Below are 19315 nucleotides of genomic sequence, written 5' to 3'. Positions count from 1 at the left end.
AACATTTACAAATTCTCTTTTATTTGATGAGTGGATGACAATAAAGAAAGCTTAAACTAGCACAACAGTACAATATGTTACTGAAGTATTTGTAGTTAATATTTACATGTCTACTACTTAACTACCTCAGTTTGAACTCGTGTCTCATTGGAGTATTACAGTAAGACATTTGGGATTCGCTGGCGCCTACTGAAAAAATCCAGTTTGATCTTGTGCAGATAACTGATCTAAGCAAAGCAAGGAAGGTTAGATCTAGGCTAGGCAGTGCATTATTCAAAATCAACCAAAAGGCTGAGAAATTATCATTGTTCTTAAAATCGTTCAGAGGACTACAGAAATTTGTTTTATAATGCAGCTACAGTGTTGCTGGCCACCTTCCCCCTTTGTGCATCCTGCACTTGAATTCATACAGTGTTTGCTCTAAGATCAGCTCATAAAATGAAGTGAGCATTTACCCCTCAGTCCAGAAAGATACATAAGCTTCTCATAACTTCAGTCACATAGATTTAGTCTATCTGAGGGCACGTACAAAAAGTTGGTTAGATGTTTTAAAACACCAACAGAAAGCAAACATCAGTGGGATCACTGCGTTCATTTAAGTATCATATGGTTTCCATCTCTCCAGTGAGTGATATTTCGACACCCTTGCAGTGACTGGCACTTGACTCTACCTATCCGAGGGGTGCCCTAGGACAGAAGTAGGCAGCATCTTTCTCCTTGGGCTTGTTAAGGAATAACAAAGCCAAAAAGGACAAACAAACCTCAGTGCAAGTGAAACCTTACTCGCAATTCCTTTGAATTTATGGTGAGAGTGCATGCAGAGGTGGTACAGTCTGCACTACTGTTTTTTAATGACCTCATTTGCCCTCCATTCAAATCACGTTGGCTTCAGCTTGCATATATCCCTTCCTACATCCTGTCCAGCATGAACAGCTGGTGGCACTTAAAGAGCAAAGATTAAATACCAATTATTTTGTGTGGTAGGAAGGAAGATTACTACACTTGTATTCCCAAATTCTTAGTTGACTCCAGTTTCAAAGTAGCTGACTTAAGTTTAGTCTGCAGCGTGCAGTTCCCTTGAAACAAAGCACACAACAGTGCACAAAAGAAAAAAAGATCTCATGATCACTAACAGGTTATGTCTTGCTAGTAGTAAGAGCACTGGCAACAGCACAAGTTCACGAGTTCAGTGGTAACTTTAAATGTACTTCCTACCCAGACATGCCAATAAGGAGTTACTGAGGGAAACATTAACCTTATTGAGCAAGTCTTATGAGAGTCTGAATGTAATTGGAGAATAAATAGCTCACACTTAAAACTGCAAGAAAAATAGAAAGAAAACATAGTGGGACCTGATCTCTAAGACCAAGCACATTGCTTTACATTTCTGAGGTGCAAATGCTACCTTGAGACATGCTTTTATTTTGCTATTAACCAGATTTCTCACAGGAGGAGCCTGTGTTGTTCAAGTCTTTGTTCTTCCTGTTGACAACAGCTGCTTTGCTTGTTTTGCACTCATTTGTGAATGGGATGGCAGCTCGGAGGGGATTCAGAAACACAACAGCATTGTGTGGTTTCTGCACTGTCACTTCTCAGGTCTTTAGATTTTAATTTTTTTTTGTTTCTGGTTTATCACCGAGTCCCTTTTGATCCTGTCTTTACAACTCAGATATTGTCCCTTAACCCTTTGGAATAAAAAGATGAGGGAAGAAACAAGTAACCATCCTCTTATTTTATGTAGCACCTTCAGCCTTTAAGTAACCTATTTCAGGAACTAGCTCAACCACCTGTTGCATCCATGTGTCTGCCTCTTGAGAAGTTTCTCAACTTCTCTACATATGAAAATAAAACCTTTTTTTTTTTGGTTCTGTTTAACTTTTAGAAAGTTGTTTTTTTCCTACAGCAGCAAGTCCTGTAATGTTCAGTAATGCTCCCTGGCTGTTTATCTTTGACAGTTTGCATTACCTGCCCTCTGTCTGGTTTTGTTTGAGCTAGTGCTAAAACAAGCTCCATTTCTTTTCTCTGTTACACCATTTTTGTAGCCCGTGATAGCCTGAATGCAGGTGAGTTTTCTCTCTCTGGCCAAAGTTTTGGTAGTATGATCTTAATCTCTGAAGTACAGATTTAGGGCAGAGTTAGCTGCTCCACTTTGTGCTGTGAATCACGTGCAGGGCTGAGGGTTGAGGACAATGAATTAACCACAAGCTTCAAGTTACACATGGCTTGGAGCGCATCTCTCAATAGGGGCTTAAGGGAAGCCAAGGTTCTGTCTTCTCAAAGAGCCTGCAGCTCTGTGCAATTGGAGAAGTAGACTTGTGAATCCAGTGCATTTCTTCCCATGGGTTTCTGACAAATAAATGTAGAAACAGCACTATGGAAGTCTATTTAAAATGTATTCCTGCAGTTTACAGGATGCACCAAGAAGCTCCTGCTCACTACTTTAGGAGTCTTGAACATTCTCTACATCAGCTATGCAGGGGAAAAGTAAAACTAGCTGAAAGCCTGGGAATTTGGAATTCACGCCCAAGCTGTCACTGGCACTCTTGCCCCTGGCTTCTCCCTCCCTGGGAAACAATCTCTCAATACAAAGAGGAAGCATGTGCTTCGCATTTAATTCTAGGTGCTTTGAGCGAAAGATGTTTCCGTGACAGTGGAAGAGCGGTACTTTGGGTCCTGCTTTCCGGTTTCTGAGTGTCATTTTTATTAATACCAGCACCAGATTTAAGAGGAAGAGCATGGACACTTGAAAGCAAACAGACACAGTGAAGATGAATGGACTGTGGGCTCCATCCTGTAAATTACCTCATTTGGTTTCTAGACAGCTGCTCTCATTCAAGAGCAGCTGAAAGGTGTTCTACAAAATGGTTGTCATGGCAGGCTCCAAACAAAGGATCCTGGCTATTCCCCTCCTACCCCCACTAGCCCAGAGACAGAGCATATTATGCCTTTACTCCATCCACTGCTTCTCATGACATCAACCTGGGAGCCAGAAACTTAAAAATTACTTTGAATTTCATCTCTTGGGGACCAAGAGCATGTTACATTAGCCAGCAACGTTTCCAAGCTCATTATGCAGGCAGAACGCCATGCAAGGGCTTGCCTCTTCAGGGCTATGTACAAGATATGCAGAAGCAGCGAAGCCATCCTTTTTCAAGTTTCACTTGCCTATACTAAGAAAAAACTTCTTCCCCTGTTAATTCCCTTTTCTTCTCCAGCACCTGTAGATCCTTAAACAGCCTCCCTGCTTCCACCCATGTGCTAGAGGCACATAGGTAAGACAATTACCTGGAGCACTGCAGTTTTCATTTGTACACAGTGATCAGATTTCATAAATCTAGTTTTTACTGCAGCTCCTTTATGGGATCTGTACTTTTTCCCTCCTTTTGCCTGTGGTTGATAATAGCTCTGAAGTAAAAGCAGTGTAAAGAAGTGGTGCTTTGTAAGGTGACTGATGTTTAATATGTTTGCCTAATTAACTTCTGGCTAATAATTCTAACCCATTAAGTAGCTAGTTAGTACGTTTTGAATAAACACATCTGGTCCTGCAACGAGTGAAGGTTCTGCCTGCGTGTGGGTGACAGATGTGATGGTAGTTTCCCCAGTGCTCTCTTTTAAATAATTAACAGCCCACTGGTGAAGTAGCCTTAGACAGCCAGCCTCAAAGCCAGCTGTATAGTCTCAGAGCTGTGTCTGTGGACATGTGCCTCATCTCGTTACTCCGCTCCAGCTCTTACACTCCCTCTTCTTTGCTATTTCCAAAGCTATGTGTAGCTCTTAGAAACACCCTTTTAAATAACTTTGGACTCTTGGCTTCTGGTCTGAAAGGCAGCAGGAGAAGAAGGAGTAGTATGTCAGGCCACCCAAGGGGCAAATAGTTTTGAATGCACAAGCCTTGCAGATTAATCTCTCTTACCAAACAAAGGGCATTTGGAACAGTCCCGCCCTGCTGTTCCGTTACTTGGAGCTGCTGGGCTAGGCTTGGACACAGCCTTCTTTTGAAGGAAATCTCATCTGGTGGTAGCCTACTCCTTTATGTGGTCCATAGCTTCCTAGGCTGGAACAGCTGGTAACTCTTACCCATCTCCAGAGTGAGAAAAGCTGAGATGAGTTACATGCAGAAGAGATCATTCCTTCCAACTCAGCTGTCATTTTGGTTTTCAGATTTTGGCTTTTTGTGGTGGGGCTGTTCAAAGGTATTTTTTTCCAGACAGAGGGAGGAATTATATCAATAAATAAAATAAACAGCAGGATATTTTGCAAGAGGCTAATTTGCACAAAAATTACTTATTAAAAATGAGGCTTGAGTTCTTGCTTACCAAAGGGCAAGGTAAGATTTATTCCTGCTCCTGAGGGTCCGTGAACCCTGATCATTCTGTGCCTACGCCACAATGGTTAACATGCAGCTGTCATTAGTTCTAGTGATACGGGCTCAGTCTGTGACCTTTGTTTTGTAAGGCTTCAACAATAGCACAGCTGCCCCTGCATAGCTGAGATCTCAAACCTGCAATTTGGCAAGAGGAACAGAACAAATTGGATAAATATACATAAACACATTGTGAAGGAAGGGAAAACAGAACAGAATGAACCAGAGCATCATCCTACAACTTGTTTGATAGGGATGATTTAAGCAGGCATATGGTATAGTTAAATGTGCTTTCAAAAACATTGGCCCCATTCTTCAAGCAAATACGAACTAAATATCTAAATAGAAAGAGAGCTGATAGAGTATCATTAGTTCTCTCAGAGGAGGCATATGAATGCCGTTGGAAACGTGTGCGAGTGGGGGCTGGGCGTGAAGGATAAGCAGATTTATATTCCCACACAAAAAGTGTCATTAACTTATTGTTAAGATTACACACTTGTACTTCCTTCGAACGCTGCAAGCATTAAAAAAACAAGCAGGCAATAAGCTAATATTTAGACCTAACCCAGCACCCATTTTCATGTCCTACTAGCGCAGCGTTGGCATAACCGCAGACCCCAGCAGCCACTGGAATACTTCTCTCACACACAGTTTCCATCCAACGGTCACACTGCCTACAACACACATCCTTAAGAACTGAAAATCACTGCTCTGCTCATCCTACATTGCGACCTTTCAATGCTGTTATTTACTAACTCAGTAACAATTGTAACTTAAAATTAGCCTTTGTCTTCTTGCATTCCTTTTACCAGATGGAAGGAAAATACAAAGTAGATAAGCTGAGAAATTCTGAATGTGTTATTACAGAGTAAGTCTAAACATGTATTTAAACGACGCTCTTCACAAGCCACACAAGGTGTATCTCCCACATAAGCTGCATGCAAACACTCAAATACACAAAGCCACATGATTTTCAGAGCATGTATATAAACATATGAGATGACCTGTTTATTCAGACAACTCCCAACTTCGTCAGGTTCATTAATTTGAGTAGAACATGTGTTTGCCTTAACGAGTATTGAGAAAAAGTTGTGTGGAACTTAATTAAGTTTTCTTGTGACATGAAAGCAAGTAGCTGAAAACCAGATGAAGGGGATAATTACTGTTGTTTTCTATGGTTGTGGCTGGAATTTCTATTTTGTCACTTTTTTCTCCTTGGCTGAGAAAGGTAAAATTAGGGGAAACACGTTGCAAGTGCAGAGGGTGCCAAAGAAGGGAAGGTGTATGCAAGCTGCAGATTTGACATGTGTATCTCAGTCCTTTAAGAAAGGATTAATATTTCATAAGGTGCGTTGAGCATTTTGGGTTCTCTTTCCAACTAAGAAGTTACATTTACCTTCTTCTTGTAGTATTGTTAACTAAATAGCCTTATCACAACCTTTGTGACAATTAAAGCGAGAGATTAATTTGGCAACAGAACTAAATTACTCATTAATGTAAGGGGCAATGTGTGTGATGAGTACTTAGCCACTTGAAAGTTAGGCAGCTTGTTTAAATGTTCAAGTGTGGGTTTAAGGACCCATTTTCAAAGTCTCTTCCTCAGTTTATAAACTACGTCACGAATACATATTGCTTGAAGAACACCTCGTCCATAGAAAGGGGAGCAATTAAAATGATGATTCCATAGGATTTCTCAGTTAAGAGGGAGCTTGTTGACTAATATACTTCACGTTCTAGATAACACCAGTCATTATTAAAAAAGGCAAAACCACAAGAAACCCACAAGACTGGTTACCTCTCAGTGAAGGAGAACAGGCAGTCCGCTGTTGCACGAGGAGGTGGCAGCCATCAGGGCAAACACTGGGCTTCCTTGGGCTCCTCAGCCTTCCCGAAGCCCTTCTTCTGCCTTCCCTGCACACAGCAGCAGAGCAGTTCTCTGGAAGCCAACACCAAAAAAAAAAGAAATGAGGAATGCTTGCCCCCTTTTAACTTCCTGCTGCCCTCCTCAGCCACGTGAGCTCCTTGTGTTCACAGATTGGTAGGACGCCACCTTCAAATCAGGTTGTTTTCACCTGTTGTTCTGGTTCCAGAGCCTCTGTGCTCAGGTGACTGGGATACTTCATCAGATACTCATGGCTAATTAGGCCCATTGATGTGACATTAACATTATCCTTCAACACAAGCAGCTGTTCTTCCCCAGTAGCACTGGGTAATGAGAGGTGACCTGAATGAGATCCTCTCCCACCTGAACTAATTCCTTTCTTTGCAAAGTCACTGAGACTTACCATTTACTCTCAGCACCAGCACTTCAGCTTTTTTTTTCTCCTATGCAAACATTTTGTTCCAACAAAAATAAAAAAAAGAGTGTGTTTACCAATCACTGGTTACTCACATGGTACAATGTCCCTCCTCCAAAACAGCTAGAGAAATAAACTCAGGTAGGAGGAGACCAGAAATATGGCTGCATTAGGCTTAATGTCTGTTATAAATATTAACTTCTGAAAATATTTTAGAAATACATTTAGTTTGACACAATTAGATTATAATGGGAACTATTCACAGATGGAAACATCCTCAATGAATTGTACAGGCTAACTGGCTCCTAAGACATATGGATCTGATGTTAAGATCAGTAGTAATTTCTAATGCAGTCCTTCACGTTCCTCAATAGGGCACAGAGTGTTCCCAGAGCATTAAGAAAGAGTGCGTGAGCAGAACTAAGTGCTTAATATTATGCAGCGGACATCATATCCTGAGCTGAATTAATAGACTAATTTAACACAATAATGACATTTCATAGCCTGTTACTGCAGGTTCCCGTGATTCCATGAGATCAGAGCTAATCCATTGCTGGCTTCCAGTTCTTCCACATTCACCAGCGCTTCCCAGCAGTGAAAGACTTTGTATCTCTGCAGTTCTGTGCACTTCCCCTGGAAAGGCAAACCCAAACAGTTAGATTGAACACTGCTGAGAAGGCTAGATAGTTCTGGGGTAGCAAGAGGGGATCCTAAGAGAACTATAATTTGAATTTATGTCAGTGCTAAGCTACACGAAGGAAGGGAGGGGGAGAGAGGAGTTTGTACTAATTCTTTACCAAAACACAATAATGATTTGCATAGGGTGCACGTCTAGCTGTCCTTGGGAAAACAATTAAATATTCCTTTTTCTGCCTGTGGGTAAAGTGACAGGCACTCAGAAAATTACACTTAAATCGGTACTTCCACCAAACCCTTCTCCCACTGTTACTGATTTTCCAGTGTGTGATTTCTCTAAACATATATATATGTATGCAAACACACAAAGGTGCAAATGTATGTATAGATATACTTAGAACACATACACACACACTTACTACTGGCTTACCAATATTAACTGTGTAATAAAGCTATATATTAATTAAGGGAGGTAAGTTTTTTTAAGGGAAAGCACCCTTTTAAATACATAGATCTATTTTTTTTCCTTCCTACTACATACAGCATTTCAGCTATTTTAATGCTGGCACTTGATTCTAAAATACCTTTGTCACCATAATTTTAATAACTTTTTGAGCAGTTGCCAGTTTAATTTTCAAGTGTGTGAAAATTGGAGGTAAATTATTTATTACTTACACAATTTTATTTAATTTTTTCATCTTTTTTAATGGGTCATAAAATGGCAGCCTTTTATTGGATGCTCATAAAGCAGGGAGCAAATGAATACTTTGCAAATAGGTTACTGTGGATTGAAATGTCAGCTGTATTTCACAGGGTATGAAATCCTTTAGACCAGAGCTGTAGGGACATATGGCAGCGGGCCACGGTCCTCTCCTGTAACAATAAACCAGCAGTGGACAGAAAGGAGAGAAAGGATTACAATTGTTGGGTCTTCTCGAGTTGCATTTTTTGGTAAATTATTTGTTAGAACGGCCGGTGGGCCACGACTGAGGCAGTTTGAAGTTGCAAGAGTCTTGTCGTTAACTTTGGTCATAAACGTGTTTTAAAAGCTCTTTTCAGACTAAGTTGTCCAGGATCGATTCCCATCCAAACAGTGATCCTTCACAGACAAAATGCTCCACACTGAGCAAGGGCTGTCAGCTGTAAATAAAAGCTACAGGTTTTCCTGTTACCATAGAATAGCTTTAGAAGTGTGGACCACTGGAACATTGCACATTGGACCCGTGGTACATCAAAAGCAACAGAGGTTGTGAGTACCTGCACAGCATGGTAGTTACACCTGCTTGTTAGCTCAAGTTTGCCATCCTTTGGTTCCACGTAACCCAGGTGCTGTGTCAGAACTGACCAGAGACAGGGATGAGCATCCTGGCTAAAGCCTGAAAGAGATGCTGGCCTTGGGCAGTGCTGTGTTGGTGAGGAACAGTGTGAAGGGCCGCGCTTGCCTTGCCCTGGAGGCTTGCTCCTGCAGCCGTGTTTTTCAGGCTACACCTAGAGAAGCTGCTCGTGCGAGAAGATGTGGGGGTCTGTGCAGGGCGTGAGCGGGCCTGCGTTACCAGGAGCTCTGACTGTCACCCTGGGGTCTGCTTCCCCTTCCCGTGAGCACCCACGCAGCAGCGGGGAGGCTCCAGCGGGGTGTTGGAGGGTGTCTTCCTGCGTTGCTACAGCAACATCAACATTTACACTTCCTGAGTCTTCGTGGCTTTGACTTGGGGCTGACCTGCAGAGAGACTGTTCTGCAGCAACCTCCAAGAGCTCAGCACTGGGTTTTGTTCTGTGCTGCTGTGAAACCAGCCTCAATCTAACCTTTCCCTGCAAAAATAGGGTTGTGTGAAAAGGGCTGTTTTACCTCGGGACAGCCTGTGCTCGCGTGCTGCTCGGTGTGACCAGATGTGCAGGGAATCGGGCACAGTCAGGGGGCAAACATGCACCTTCCTCTGCAACCACACAGGTCCGGGACTGGTAGTAGCGTGTTGCACAAATACCAAACTTCTGGAGGATAACATACATTGTGAAATGATGTCAGAAAATATTCCTTGCTGACAAGAACACACACGGGTCAGGAAGAAGGATGATACTGCCAGGCAGCAAAGGGAATTGGTTGCATAACAGAAAAAAAACATAGGAAATCAAGGATTCACATTCACTTTTTTTTTAAAAAAAAAAAAGAAATGGGAAAGAAGTGAGCATCTGAAAGCGTTGTGCAAATTTGACCCCGGCAGCAACTGCAGTCAGATGTCACTGTCCAAACCCAGCAGTTCTTCACTAGTGCACAGGCAGAATTATTTTTTATCGCAGTGGGAGTTTTGCCCAACAAGAAACTACAGAAATGGTTCCAACCAAAGACAAAAGAGCTGAGGAAAACCTACAGTGTATTTAGACACAGTTAAAATATGATCAGAAATAAAGTCAATGCAGGAGGTATATAAGGATCCAGGTTCATAAAGAACATGATACGTTAATTTAAAAAATCAAATTACATTTGGATGTAGAGCAGTTGGAAGGGTTCTTACTGTGCTAGCAGGCTTTGAACCGAGCACTGTAACCCCAGTCAGGGCATCAGTCCGTGGGACAGCACCCACCATTACTGTGGAAAGTTCAGGAAAGCAGAAAGGCTGGAGAGCTTTTATGTGCAGGAAACATGACCACAATGAATGCCCCGTCTTGGGCGTCACCAAGTACACAACTGGGTGCGGAGCCTGTGGTGTGTTTCTCTAAGCCACGCTTTAAAAAGACCAGGCTAATGGGGGAACAGGGAACATTTAGGAGGTTACTCTTTCCTCTTTGAATTTGTGCTGGACTGGAAAGCTGCCATCCAAAAATACTTCTGTGTGCGTTGGATTCTTCAGCATTTATGGGCTGGGTTCAGTTACTCCCTTCCAGCTCGAGACACCCCGAGATTCAGTGACACCCGTACGGGCACAGCCAGTGCAGCGTGTGAGCAGGGCACAAGGAGGCACCACCAGAGTCACGTTAACAGAACTGGGCTGTAGGTTATGACCCGGACAGAGAACGCTTCATGTGACACGGGTATGACGCGCCAGTCCCCAAAGGCTGTAAGAGTTCAAACGCACAAGTCTCTTCAGGGATACCTGCCAGGATCTGGGCTGTGTTTCAGCAGCACCACGTGCGCTTCAGTCCTCCTCCGATGAAGAAAAGGCACGGCGTGCAATCCTCTCGCGCTGCAGGCAGCGGGGTTGTTTTGCCAAACTCGAGCAGAATCGTTATGCTGGAATTTCCCACGGCTTTTCTCATTGAAGTGGCAAAGCCAAACACTGAAAATAAATAAAATAATAAAAAGCATCACGTTTAAAAAATTAATACAAAAGTTTCGGTGAAGTTTTACTTAAAACGCTTTATTTAGTGCGTTGGAAGGGAATACAATTAATTCTTTATTTTTACCTGTTCTGATTCACTTATTCCAGTAATAATTAGAAGTAGATTAGAGTTATTCTTTCTGTGAGATCAATTATTCATAACGCAGACCATTTAAAAATGAGTTTAGCAGGAGCAACTTACTTCATTTTTACTAAAACCGAAAAAGAAATTAGCCAAATTAGTTAAAATAGCTTTGAACTTCGTATTGACTAAAGCATTTGTGCCAGAATAAAAATTCATGACATACAAGAACGGTATAAATGATTAATCATTTTAGTTCATGGATATCTATATTTTTATTTAATTACATCTATGCATAATATAAACTGTCTGAATCTCGGGAATCCAAGCCAGAGAAGCTGAAGAGTCTTCTTATGTTTTAACATTCACCATGTGTTGTTTTCTTGTAGGGTTAATTTGTAAAATGTAAACCACATACTATTTGTATGCAGTGTTTATGTACTATTTATAGAAAGTCTTGACCATTTATAATTATCCGACATTTTCATCCATAATGTCTGCATATAACTAAATAGATGTTTGTGGAACAGACAAAACAATGTTATTTTTACAGCTGAAGTAAAAAGCTGAAGTTTTACAACTTCAATTTATTTTATGTAAAACTTTTTGGAGTATTTTATGCTACGTGGAATAGAGAAGGGATATTCTCTCCCTACTCAGATAGCTCTCTGTCAAGAAGGTAAAATGATTTCCAAACAGTAATCAGCACTGTACCCACAGGAGACTGTGTTGTTCATTAGCAGCATAAACTGAGGAAAAGAAAGCTCAGTCTGAAATGACCAACAATTGGTTTCTGAAAGCCACAAGGTCCAACCCTGCAGCAGCAAAGTATTGTGATCACTTAAAAGTCATCAGAGGTTTCTAGAAATGATAACACAAAGTAATCACGTTAGTTTGGTGATTTCTGTGAGGTCACTTCTAACGCCTAGTGCAGCCAGAGCCCCCGAGGCCCACTTTGCTCCCTGGGAACACGTCCTCTGTAGAACAGAGCCTGTAGCACGTGTGCGCTTTTACTGACTGTTTTATGGCTGCTGATGTTTTTTTTTCTCTTTCTTTCCAGAACTCTGGAAGTTTTGGTGAGTTTGAATGAAGGGCAATCTTTCATGTCCAGCTCATTAACAATCACCGCGTCAGAGTGTGTAAGTAAATGGCTAACATCATTCAACGTGAAGTCCTGAAATCTAGTTTCTCTTCTGGTTTTCCCACTGCATGACCTCTCAGTGCAGAGAACCTCAAGGCGTGGCAAGTCCTGTTAGATATTCAGAATGCACCAACCCACCTAACTAAAAAATACACCTGTGCAGACACATACAGAATATACATAACTTAATGATACATGATCTCTTAATATGTAGGTGCACACATACGTATATGTCCTAAGGTGTGTTCTCTGTATTCTGAGACATGCTTAGAACCTGTTTTGTAACACCACTACACACCACAAAGAGTTTTCAGCTGTTTTTGCATTCCCTGAAGAAGTGTGTGTGGGGGGTTACAGACAAGATTTTTTTCTGCAGTTATATACAACAGCTCCCTTAATCCTTCCCATTAAGGTGGCAAACAGCTTTGTTTCAGGAAGATCTTTTTTGCAGGATTCCACGTAAGTGAAGCATTGCTGTATGTATCATCTGAGACTGCCAAATAACACACAAAAGCCATCTCTTACCTGTCAGGCTTGGAGATTTACCTTTGCTTTCTGACACGGGCTCTGTTATAAGGGTTTCTCCTTCAAATGCTGCTGCATCTGTTTTGTGAGCTGCTTCAGGGGCTGTGGATGTCGAGTACCTACGTCACACCTGGGGTTACGGTACTGTGAACGTCCTGCTATGTTTTTATCACAGGCTGATAGAAAAGAGTTAAAAACAGCTGCTTGGATAAACCACACACTTATGCAGTCAGTGACTTTTCTAACTTAATATATAAAATTTCTCATCTCACATTTCTGCTCTTCATTAAGTTATTCTGTCTTCTGTGTTACACAGGTAGGACAATTAACATTTTTGCAGTTAGACACAAGACCACTCTGTAGGGAGGGAGGTTCTGAAAACGCGCTGCGTGTGGATACCGAGTTTCTTTCAATTTGTCTCATTTAAAGTGTGACTAGTGCAGCTTTCCTATCAAGCATAGAAGCATACAGAACAGTACCTTCTGCTCATCAGCACGTATTTTTCAGACAGAATTTTTATCGCCCGTGGGTAATTAACCTAAAAGAGAAAAAAAAGACATTTTTCTTCTATTCACTTAAGAACTAAATAGTTGAGTAACTGTAGAAATCAGAGTCATCTCAGTTCAGCCCTTCAGTTTCAGGCAGAGGGCCTGAATGAATTGAGCGCTGAAGAAACACACGCCACCCAGATCACGTTTCTCTGTTTAAGGGTCTCTCTATCCTGCAGAAGCATTTCAGTCTTACACCAAAGCACGCTGAAGCAGCCTCTCAGCATGGTAACACTAAGGACAGTGCAGTCACAGGAGGATGCTGGTGACTAACAGTAGCCTGCTTTTCTCTTTATCTTAGTCCTTTCAGAGAAAGCAGCACACGTTAAGTCTGTCCCCATGCCCCCTTAAAAACTGCTAAGGTTGCACAGAGAGGTGAAAACAAAGCACTGATGCAAAGCAGATCATTCCAAATTGCTGGGTACAGCTGCCTTCCCTCTGCTGTACCCTAACAGTGCTTCTCTGTGGTCAGAAGTTTTCACGAACAGGAAACAGAATGAGTGCAGATGTGCACTGACAGGAAAAACCGTCGCACTTCTGAGCCTTGTTTTGTTCTTTTTTTTTTTTTAGCCTTTCATACATGTTGCAGCAAAGACAGCTCCATACAAGGAGAACTGCTGTTTCCATAGTAGCAGATGGGCAACTGCAAGAAATGGGTCACTGCTAGAATTGTTCCACTAATTCTGATAGCTGAGCAGCTGATGGCGAGTTGGTGTACACGAGTTACAAGTTACAGCTTCCCCTAGGCAAGCACACATTGCTGCAGTGAAAACAGACCAAAAATATGTTCTGTCTAGGCACCGAGGCATGCATCTTACCTGTTTCTCCTGAATGCCTGTGCCTCGCTGCACCTACGTGTGCTTGGAGTAAAGCTCAGTGCACCTTCCATTTGCAGTAGTGTATCTCTGGGACAACTTTTCTCACTTTGACAGAATTACTCACGCTGTACTCCAGCCTTAGTCATTCCCTGGCTGTCCCTCCTTTCCTTTTTCCCCAGCTGAAGTCTGAATAACTTCTGTTTTCATAAGGTCACTGTTGCATTTTTCTCAGTGTTGTTCTAAACCAGCACAGCAGCACAGAACACTAAGTGTAAGAATAAAAGCACCTACAGGATGTGCCCAGTTTGCACTGGGGCAGATGGGTTCTGTTACCCATGACCGAATGACTTAATTTGAACTTAGGTTTACAGGTAGGCAGCAAAAAGTAGTGTTCCACGTTTTGTCATTTTCAATTTCACACGTCCACCAGCACTGCTGTGTTCAGCACGCTGTGTTGAGTCCCTTAGAACACCTGAGGCTTGCAGGCCCCACAGTACGTAGGGAATGAGAAAGACAAACAGCATCTGGCTCCCTCCTCCCTCTCTGTAGCACTGATAGATCATTCACTGCGATACACAGCTCCTGTTGAAGCATCTTTGCTTACCTTCTACGTAACTTGTGGAGCTGAGACTTACCATGGAGGGCGTCACTCAACTTGTGCCAAATATGAGAGTTTGCCAAGACCCCCCTTCTGATCCTTTGTGAGGTGTTTCTCCACTGGTGAGAACAGGGTCTGCCGAGTGGGAACAAGTTGTTTGGGATGTGTATCAGTCAGTAGGAAGCTGTTCTGGGGTGAGTGGGAGAAACAGGCAGCAGTTACTTGCAACATCTACTGACGCTATTTCTGCTTTCCTTGCAGTCTAGTGGAGTAGCAGCGCTTATTGCTGTTCTTGTGCTGTTACTGTTGGCGGCGCTTGGTCTGCTCTGGTGGTTCTGGCCCCTCTGCTGCAAAGTGGTGAGTAAAGACTACTAGAAAAAGTCACTGGATGTGTGACTTATGATTATAACTCATACCATGCCGGGAAACACAGATACCATAGGAAATACGTTAAGTAGCATAAGAGCTACATGTGACATAAGCCATCTGTTGAGGGGGCTTTCTTTCATTAGTGGTATGCAATAAATGGAAGGAGACCATTTCAACAGAGCTCCAACACTGTGGACTGCACTCCTAGCAGTGCTTCTGGCTTTCTGAGACATGCACACACACGAACCAGCATCAGCATGCTGGTGTGCTGCTCGCTGGCTTTCTACTGAGTGAGCACATGGGTTATATTTCGGCGAAATCTTTGATAAAAGCATTTTCTCTATTATTTGAAAGTTGTTGGCCATAATGGTATGCAGATGTTACCCTGAAATCAAGGACGCCTTTAAAATTGGTATTTGTAGTCCATTATGGGCTCTCAAGTTGGAAATCCCTTGTTGTCTTATTAATCCCTTGTACACATTGCGTCTCTTCTCATCTGAGGCACTCTTTGTGCTTGTAACAGCAGTCAGCAAGGCTGTTTCGCTCATGCTCCTCCCATCTTCTCATGGGTTGGGGTGTTTATTTTGGTGAAATTTATTATTCATCCAGTTCAACGACAGCGCTGAGGACTTGGGAAGTGGAGATTGCTTCCAGGCTGTTACTGTATTCCTTGTCTTGGGCTTGTGGAACCTGGGGCACCAAAAGCTTTGGTGTGGTCTGTCAGGCCCCAGGCTATCCCAGGGCAAGAAGTCCTCAGCCCCTGTCTGCATCCTCATGGTCTGGGCTTTCTCAGGCAAGAATTACGAACTCTTCTCTAATAAAAAGACTCTCTTCTGTCTCGTTCCCCACAGTACAGTCCCATCAGAAATCTATGGAGGTTGTCCATTAGTTGTTTTGCTTCAGCTTCATTTTGTATCAGGAACCTTCCTGTGGAAAAGGAAAACTCGGAATCACTAAGAAGAAAGCTTCCTATTTTCTTATTTTAAAATAATTGGCTAACCTTGATTCATAGCCCATCTTCACCCTTCTTAGTTTCTACACTTTCTGTCTGGAGAAAGCGGCTACAGCTAGGCACTTCACATAGATCTGCCATCTGGGGCAGGGTGAGAGGGAGGAGGAGGACAGTATCTCAGTCCCTTGAGAGCAGGAATTCTCTTTCCAGTGATGGAAGTCAGTAAGATGCTTTCTGGAGGCTTTTACATCAAAGTCCTACATTTAAAAAAAGTCAAACGTATAGTTCTATAGTATTTATTTCCAGCCCTTTGGTAGCTATGCCAGTGTAATACATTAAAATATTAGCTGCACCAGCCTATGCCTGTTACAAGTGAAAGGAGTTCAGTTTACATCGCAGGTGTACATCAACACGTCACACAGAGCCGTGGAGGAACACCTAAGCTAGGACCCAATTAACTAAAATAGATGCCCTTGATAACGAACTGCAGAGCAAAGATAGTGCCTTGGGTGCTGAAGATGCACCGTGGCGTTAATGCAGGGTTGTGTCTGGGCTCATCTCCTGTGTGGAGCTACATCTCCACAAAGAGCAGCCCTGAGCTCTAAGAAAATGACCCTCAGTTCTGACTCACCTTGTGCTTAAGGCTGTTCCTCCCTGATGTTTACTTCAAGGGATAGTAACTTACCCTGAGCATCTGCTCTGGATATAGTGTTTGGTCCAGGAGTAATTGGCTATTTCTAGGGAAGTCTTGAGCTGTAAATTGAGAAGTTATTACTAAGCAGCCTGACTTCTATGGGAGCAACAAAACAACTGCACTTTAAGAGTTAGTGCCCTCTGTTGTTTCCTTCCACCTGTCATGGATATTGTTTCTTTAAAAAGAAGAGGTAATTTTAGCACTCCTTGCTACAACAATACTGAGTTCCCAAACCGTGTACTTTTGTACTGACCAAATACTGACTCTCCCTTCCTTTCTTTTTGTTTCCATGTCTGTTTCCTCACATCATTACACTGTGCCTCCATTCTTTTCCCTCTCCCCTGCACCTGAGGTTCTCACATTGCACGGTACTGCCACTTCTGGCTAGTTTTGGGCTTTGCTGCCAGTGTCCTTGACAAGAGAGGCACCATCTTAGGGCCAGTCAGGACCTCCTCTTCCCTTCCTCCGAGTCCGTGTCCCTGGCAGAGCGGAGCATCTGGTTTCAAGGGACAAAGAACAGGAGCAAGGAAGAAAGCAGCAGCCCTCACACCTTGTAAGCATCCCATGCTTCAGAATCAAACAGAAGAGAGAGAGGCAAAAGGTATTGGGGAGAGAACAGAACGAGCATCCAGAGCCACCCGAGCCCGTCGCCCCTACCGCCCGCAGGCAGCGGCGAGCTTGGGGCACCCACCGCAGCCCTGCTAGGGCTCGCTCTGACAGTGTCCCCTGCTGTGAGCTCCGTAACTCACAGGTTGGGGTAGGGGGACTCCTTTTTCTTTTTCTCCCCCCTCCCCTCTTTTTTTTTAAAGGCAGTTCACTGTTGACAGTTCTTTCACTCTTCCCTCAATATCAGAACATATGATCGCATCAAGCTGGCTTCAGGCTCTGGTGCTGACATTTCCTAATGCCCACATCACGCGAACATTTGAAAAGTGTTAATGAGCAGATCAAAGGGACTGTTGCCTGAAGCAACTAACTTTTTTCTTTCTTTTTTTTTTTTTTTTAAGAAATCGGCTCTCCTCCAAACTCGAGTCTTCATTCTTTGCAACTAAATAAATGAAATGCAGCCTTACCCGGTGGTGGTGATAATAAAACAAAACAAAACAAAATTAGGAAGTAATCCATCTCTACATGAGGTTAATAAGACAGAAGCATTATTCAGAGTCTTCCATATTTAAACAATCTGAATCAAGCTCACGAAAAGTTAATTTGCAATATTACCATCTTCAGCATGTGCAGTTTCACGCTAGTTTGCATTGTTTTCTGCCAAAGCTGCGTGGGTTCCTTGCATTTCTCTTTTCTAAAAATGCCTTTCTACTGATTTCACTTGAAATATCACCCAAGACTGAAAATAATCTTTGTGTGTGCACATGTGTGTGTGAGAGAGAGCGTGCGTGAGAAGCCTGTGGAAACATAAGGATGCGGGCATTGACATTCCACTTCTGTCAGCAGGGGTGAGTATCTGCTACTCAAAGCAGATTATTTTCTCACACCACTGTCACATTTAAAACAAGTTTCATTTTATGAAGCTATTAGAAATAGCAGCTAATTAATGTATTGGTTAGCTTCTAATCAAGTTTCCCCTGTAACTTCAGGGAGTTTAGCAGCTGGCATAGGATTGGATCCTTTGCTCAGGGAGCCAAACAAAAGCTGTCGTTGACTCGTGACTTTTGAAGCCCAGTGAGGTCCCACAAGTAGAGTCTTCCTTGATTCACTGGGGCAGAAATTTTGATTCCATAAATATCAATAGGTGCAGGGCCCAAGAGAACTTGAGCATGCATCACAAAGCAGCTGACTATGCAAAGTTGTCTTTGCTCAGGAGAGATTGCAAGACCTAAGAATTGCATAAGTATAGAAAGTGGAGTGATAATACCATTTAATATGTATTTATATAAATCTGCAACCTAGCTAGGCCTTTCCCCCTGTACAGCTTGCAGTCTTGGCAGCAAAATACATCTTTTTGAGAAAATTGTTAGAGCCAGGCAAAAGGGAAATAAAACTGGGAATTAAATAAGACAAGGTGACTCTTAATATATTGAAAGTACTGTCTTACCGTTTCCAGTCTTAATTGCTTTCAGTGAGAATTAAATACCTTCATGCTTTGGAAAATCTTGCTCAGCATCCAAGTATCTCTCAGAATCTGTCCCGTGATCCCTCCGTGATGTCGTTTCTTGTACAGTTAGGGCAGTAATTCCAATCTGGCTCTCAGGAATGTTTCATTAATTAAATAATTGATTTCTGTTAAGTATTCTGAAAATTCCTGATGGGTGGGAAGAAAAAGTATTCAGAAATATTTAAAGAAAAGTAATTTCTGGCATGTTTTTGCAACATCATAGCAGCAAAGGGATGTCTGGCTAAAATCCATAGCTGACTTGCCGATCTACTCAAAGTACTCTGAGCTCGCTTGGTGATCAATTCAGTTTCTTAAACCTGAAGCGCTGTGGAAAAATGTTCCCAAGGGTGCCATAAATTGTCTCTCTTATTCGACAGAATTCCTGTACCCAGTGCTAAAAGCCCGTGTCTTGTTTAGGCAGCAACTAGTAACTATCTTGGTGGCACTGTGACTTGAAATGTAAATCAAGAAGGAAAACTCTTGATGACTGCTCAAGAAAAATATGTCTCTTTTATGTATGGTGCTATACATCTGTGCAGTGACATTATTTATAGGCAGTGGTAGAGTAAATGAAAGTACTATAATTAATAGCACAGACTGAATAAAATCAGGCATATTTCAATTAAGGTACTTAATCCTGTATTAGGAGATTTAGGTGTTTGTCATCACGGACAGTTCTGGTTATGTTTGTATCATACTAAGGCATAGCAGAAACAGACTCCTTTGTATTCATGGGGTATTTTTCAGTCGTTTCTATACAATATTCTTGCACAAAAAATGACTTGATATCACTGAAATACATCTTTTTACCTTACAAACCTGCTCTTCTCGTGGAAGAATGGCTGTGCATTCAGTTTCCATCTTA

At 42.3% G+C, this 19315-nt stretch overlaps 1 protein-coding gene and 1 long non-coding RNA gene across 2 annotated transcripts in view; one reads left to right on the top strand and one right to left on the bottom strand.

The window, feature by feature from the left end:
• Positions 1-6405, bottom strand: part of LOC137664579 (uncharacterized) — a 32031-nt gene extending 25626 nt beyond the window's left edge. The window contains exon 1 of the long non-coding RNA XR_011048356.1: positions 6159-6405. This is a non-coding gene — a long non-coding RNA (uncharacterized lncRNA). The remainder of the gene's footprint in view (positions 1-6158) is intronic.
• The window catches only part of ANTXR2 (ANTXR cell adhesion molecule 2), a 91365-nt gene that overhangs the window by 35187 nt on the left and 36863 nt on the right, over positions 1-19315 (top strand). Inside the window, exons 11-12 of the mRNA XM_068402749.1 lie at positions 11753-11831; positions 14584-14679. Of these exons, the coding sequence (XP_068258850.1) occupies positions 11753-11831; positions 14584-14679 (175 nt within the window). The remainder of the gene's footprint in view (positions 1-11752; positions 11832-14583; positions 14680-19315) is intronic.

This window comes from Nyctibius grandis, chromosome 6 (genome assembly GCF_013368605.1).
Source record: "Nyctibius grandis isolate bNycGra1 chromosome 6, bNycGra1.pri, whole genome shotgun sequence".
Lineage (NCBI taxonomy): Eukaryota > Metazoa > Chordata > Aves > Nyctibiiformes > Nyctibiidae > Nyctibius > Nyctibius grandis.
Note: the sequence above shows the minus strand (reverse complement) of the source record. Positions and strands in the feature narration are given on the sequence as shown.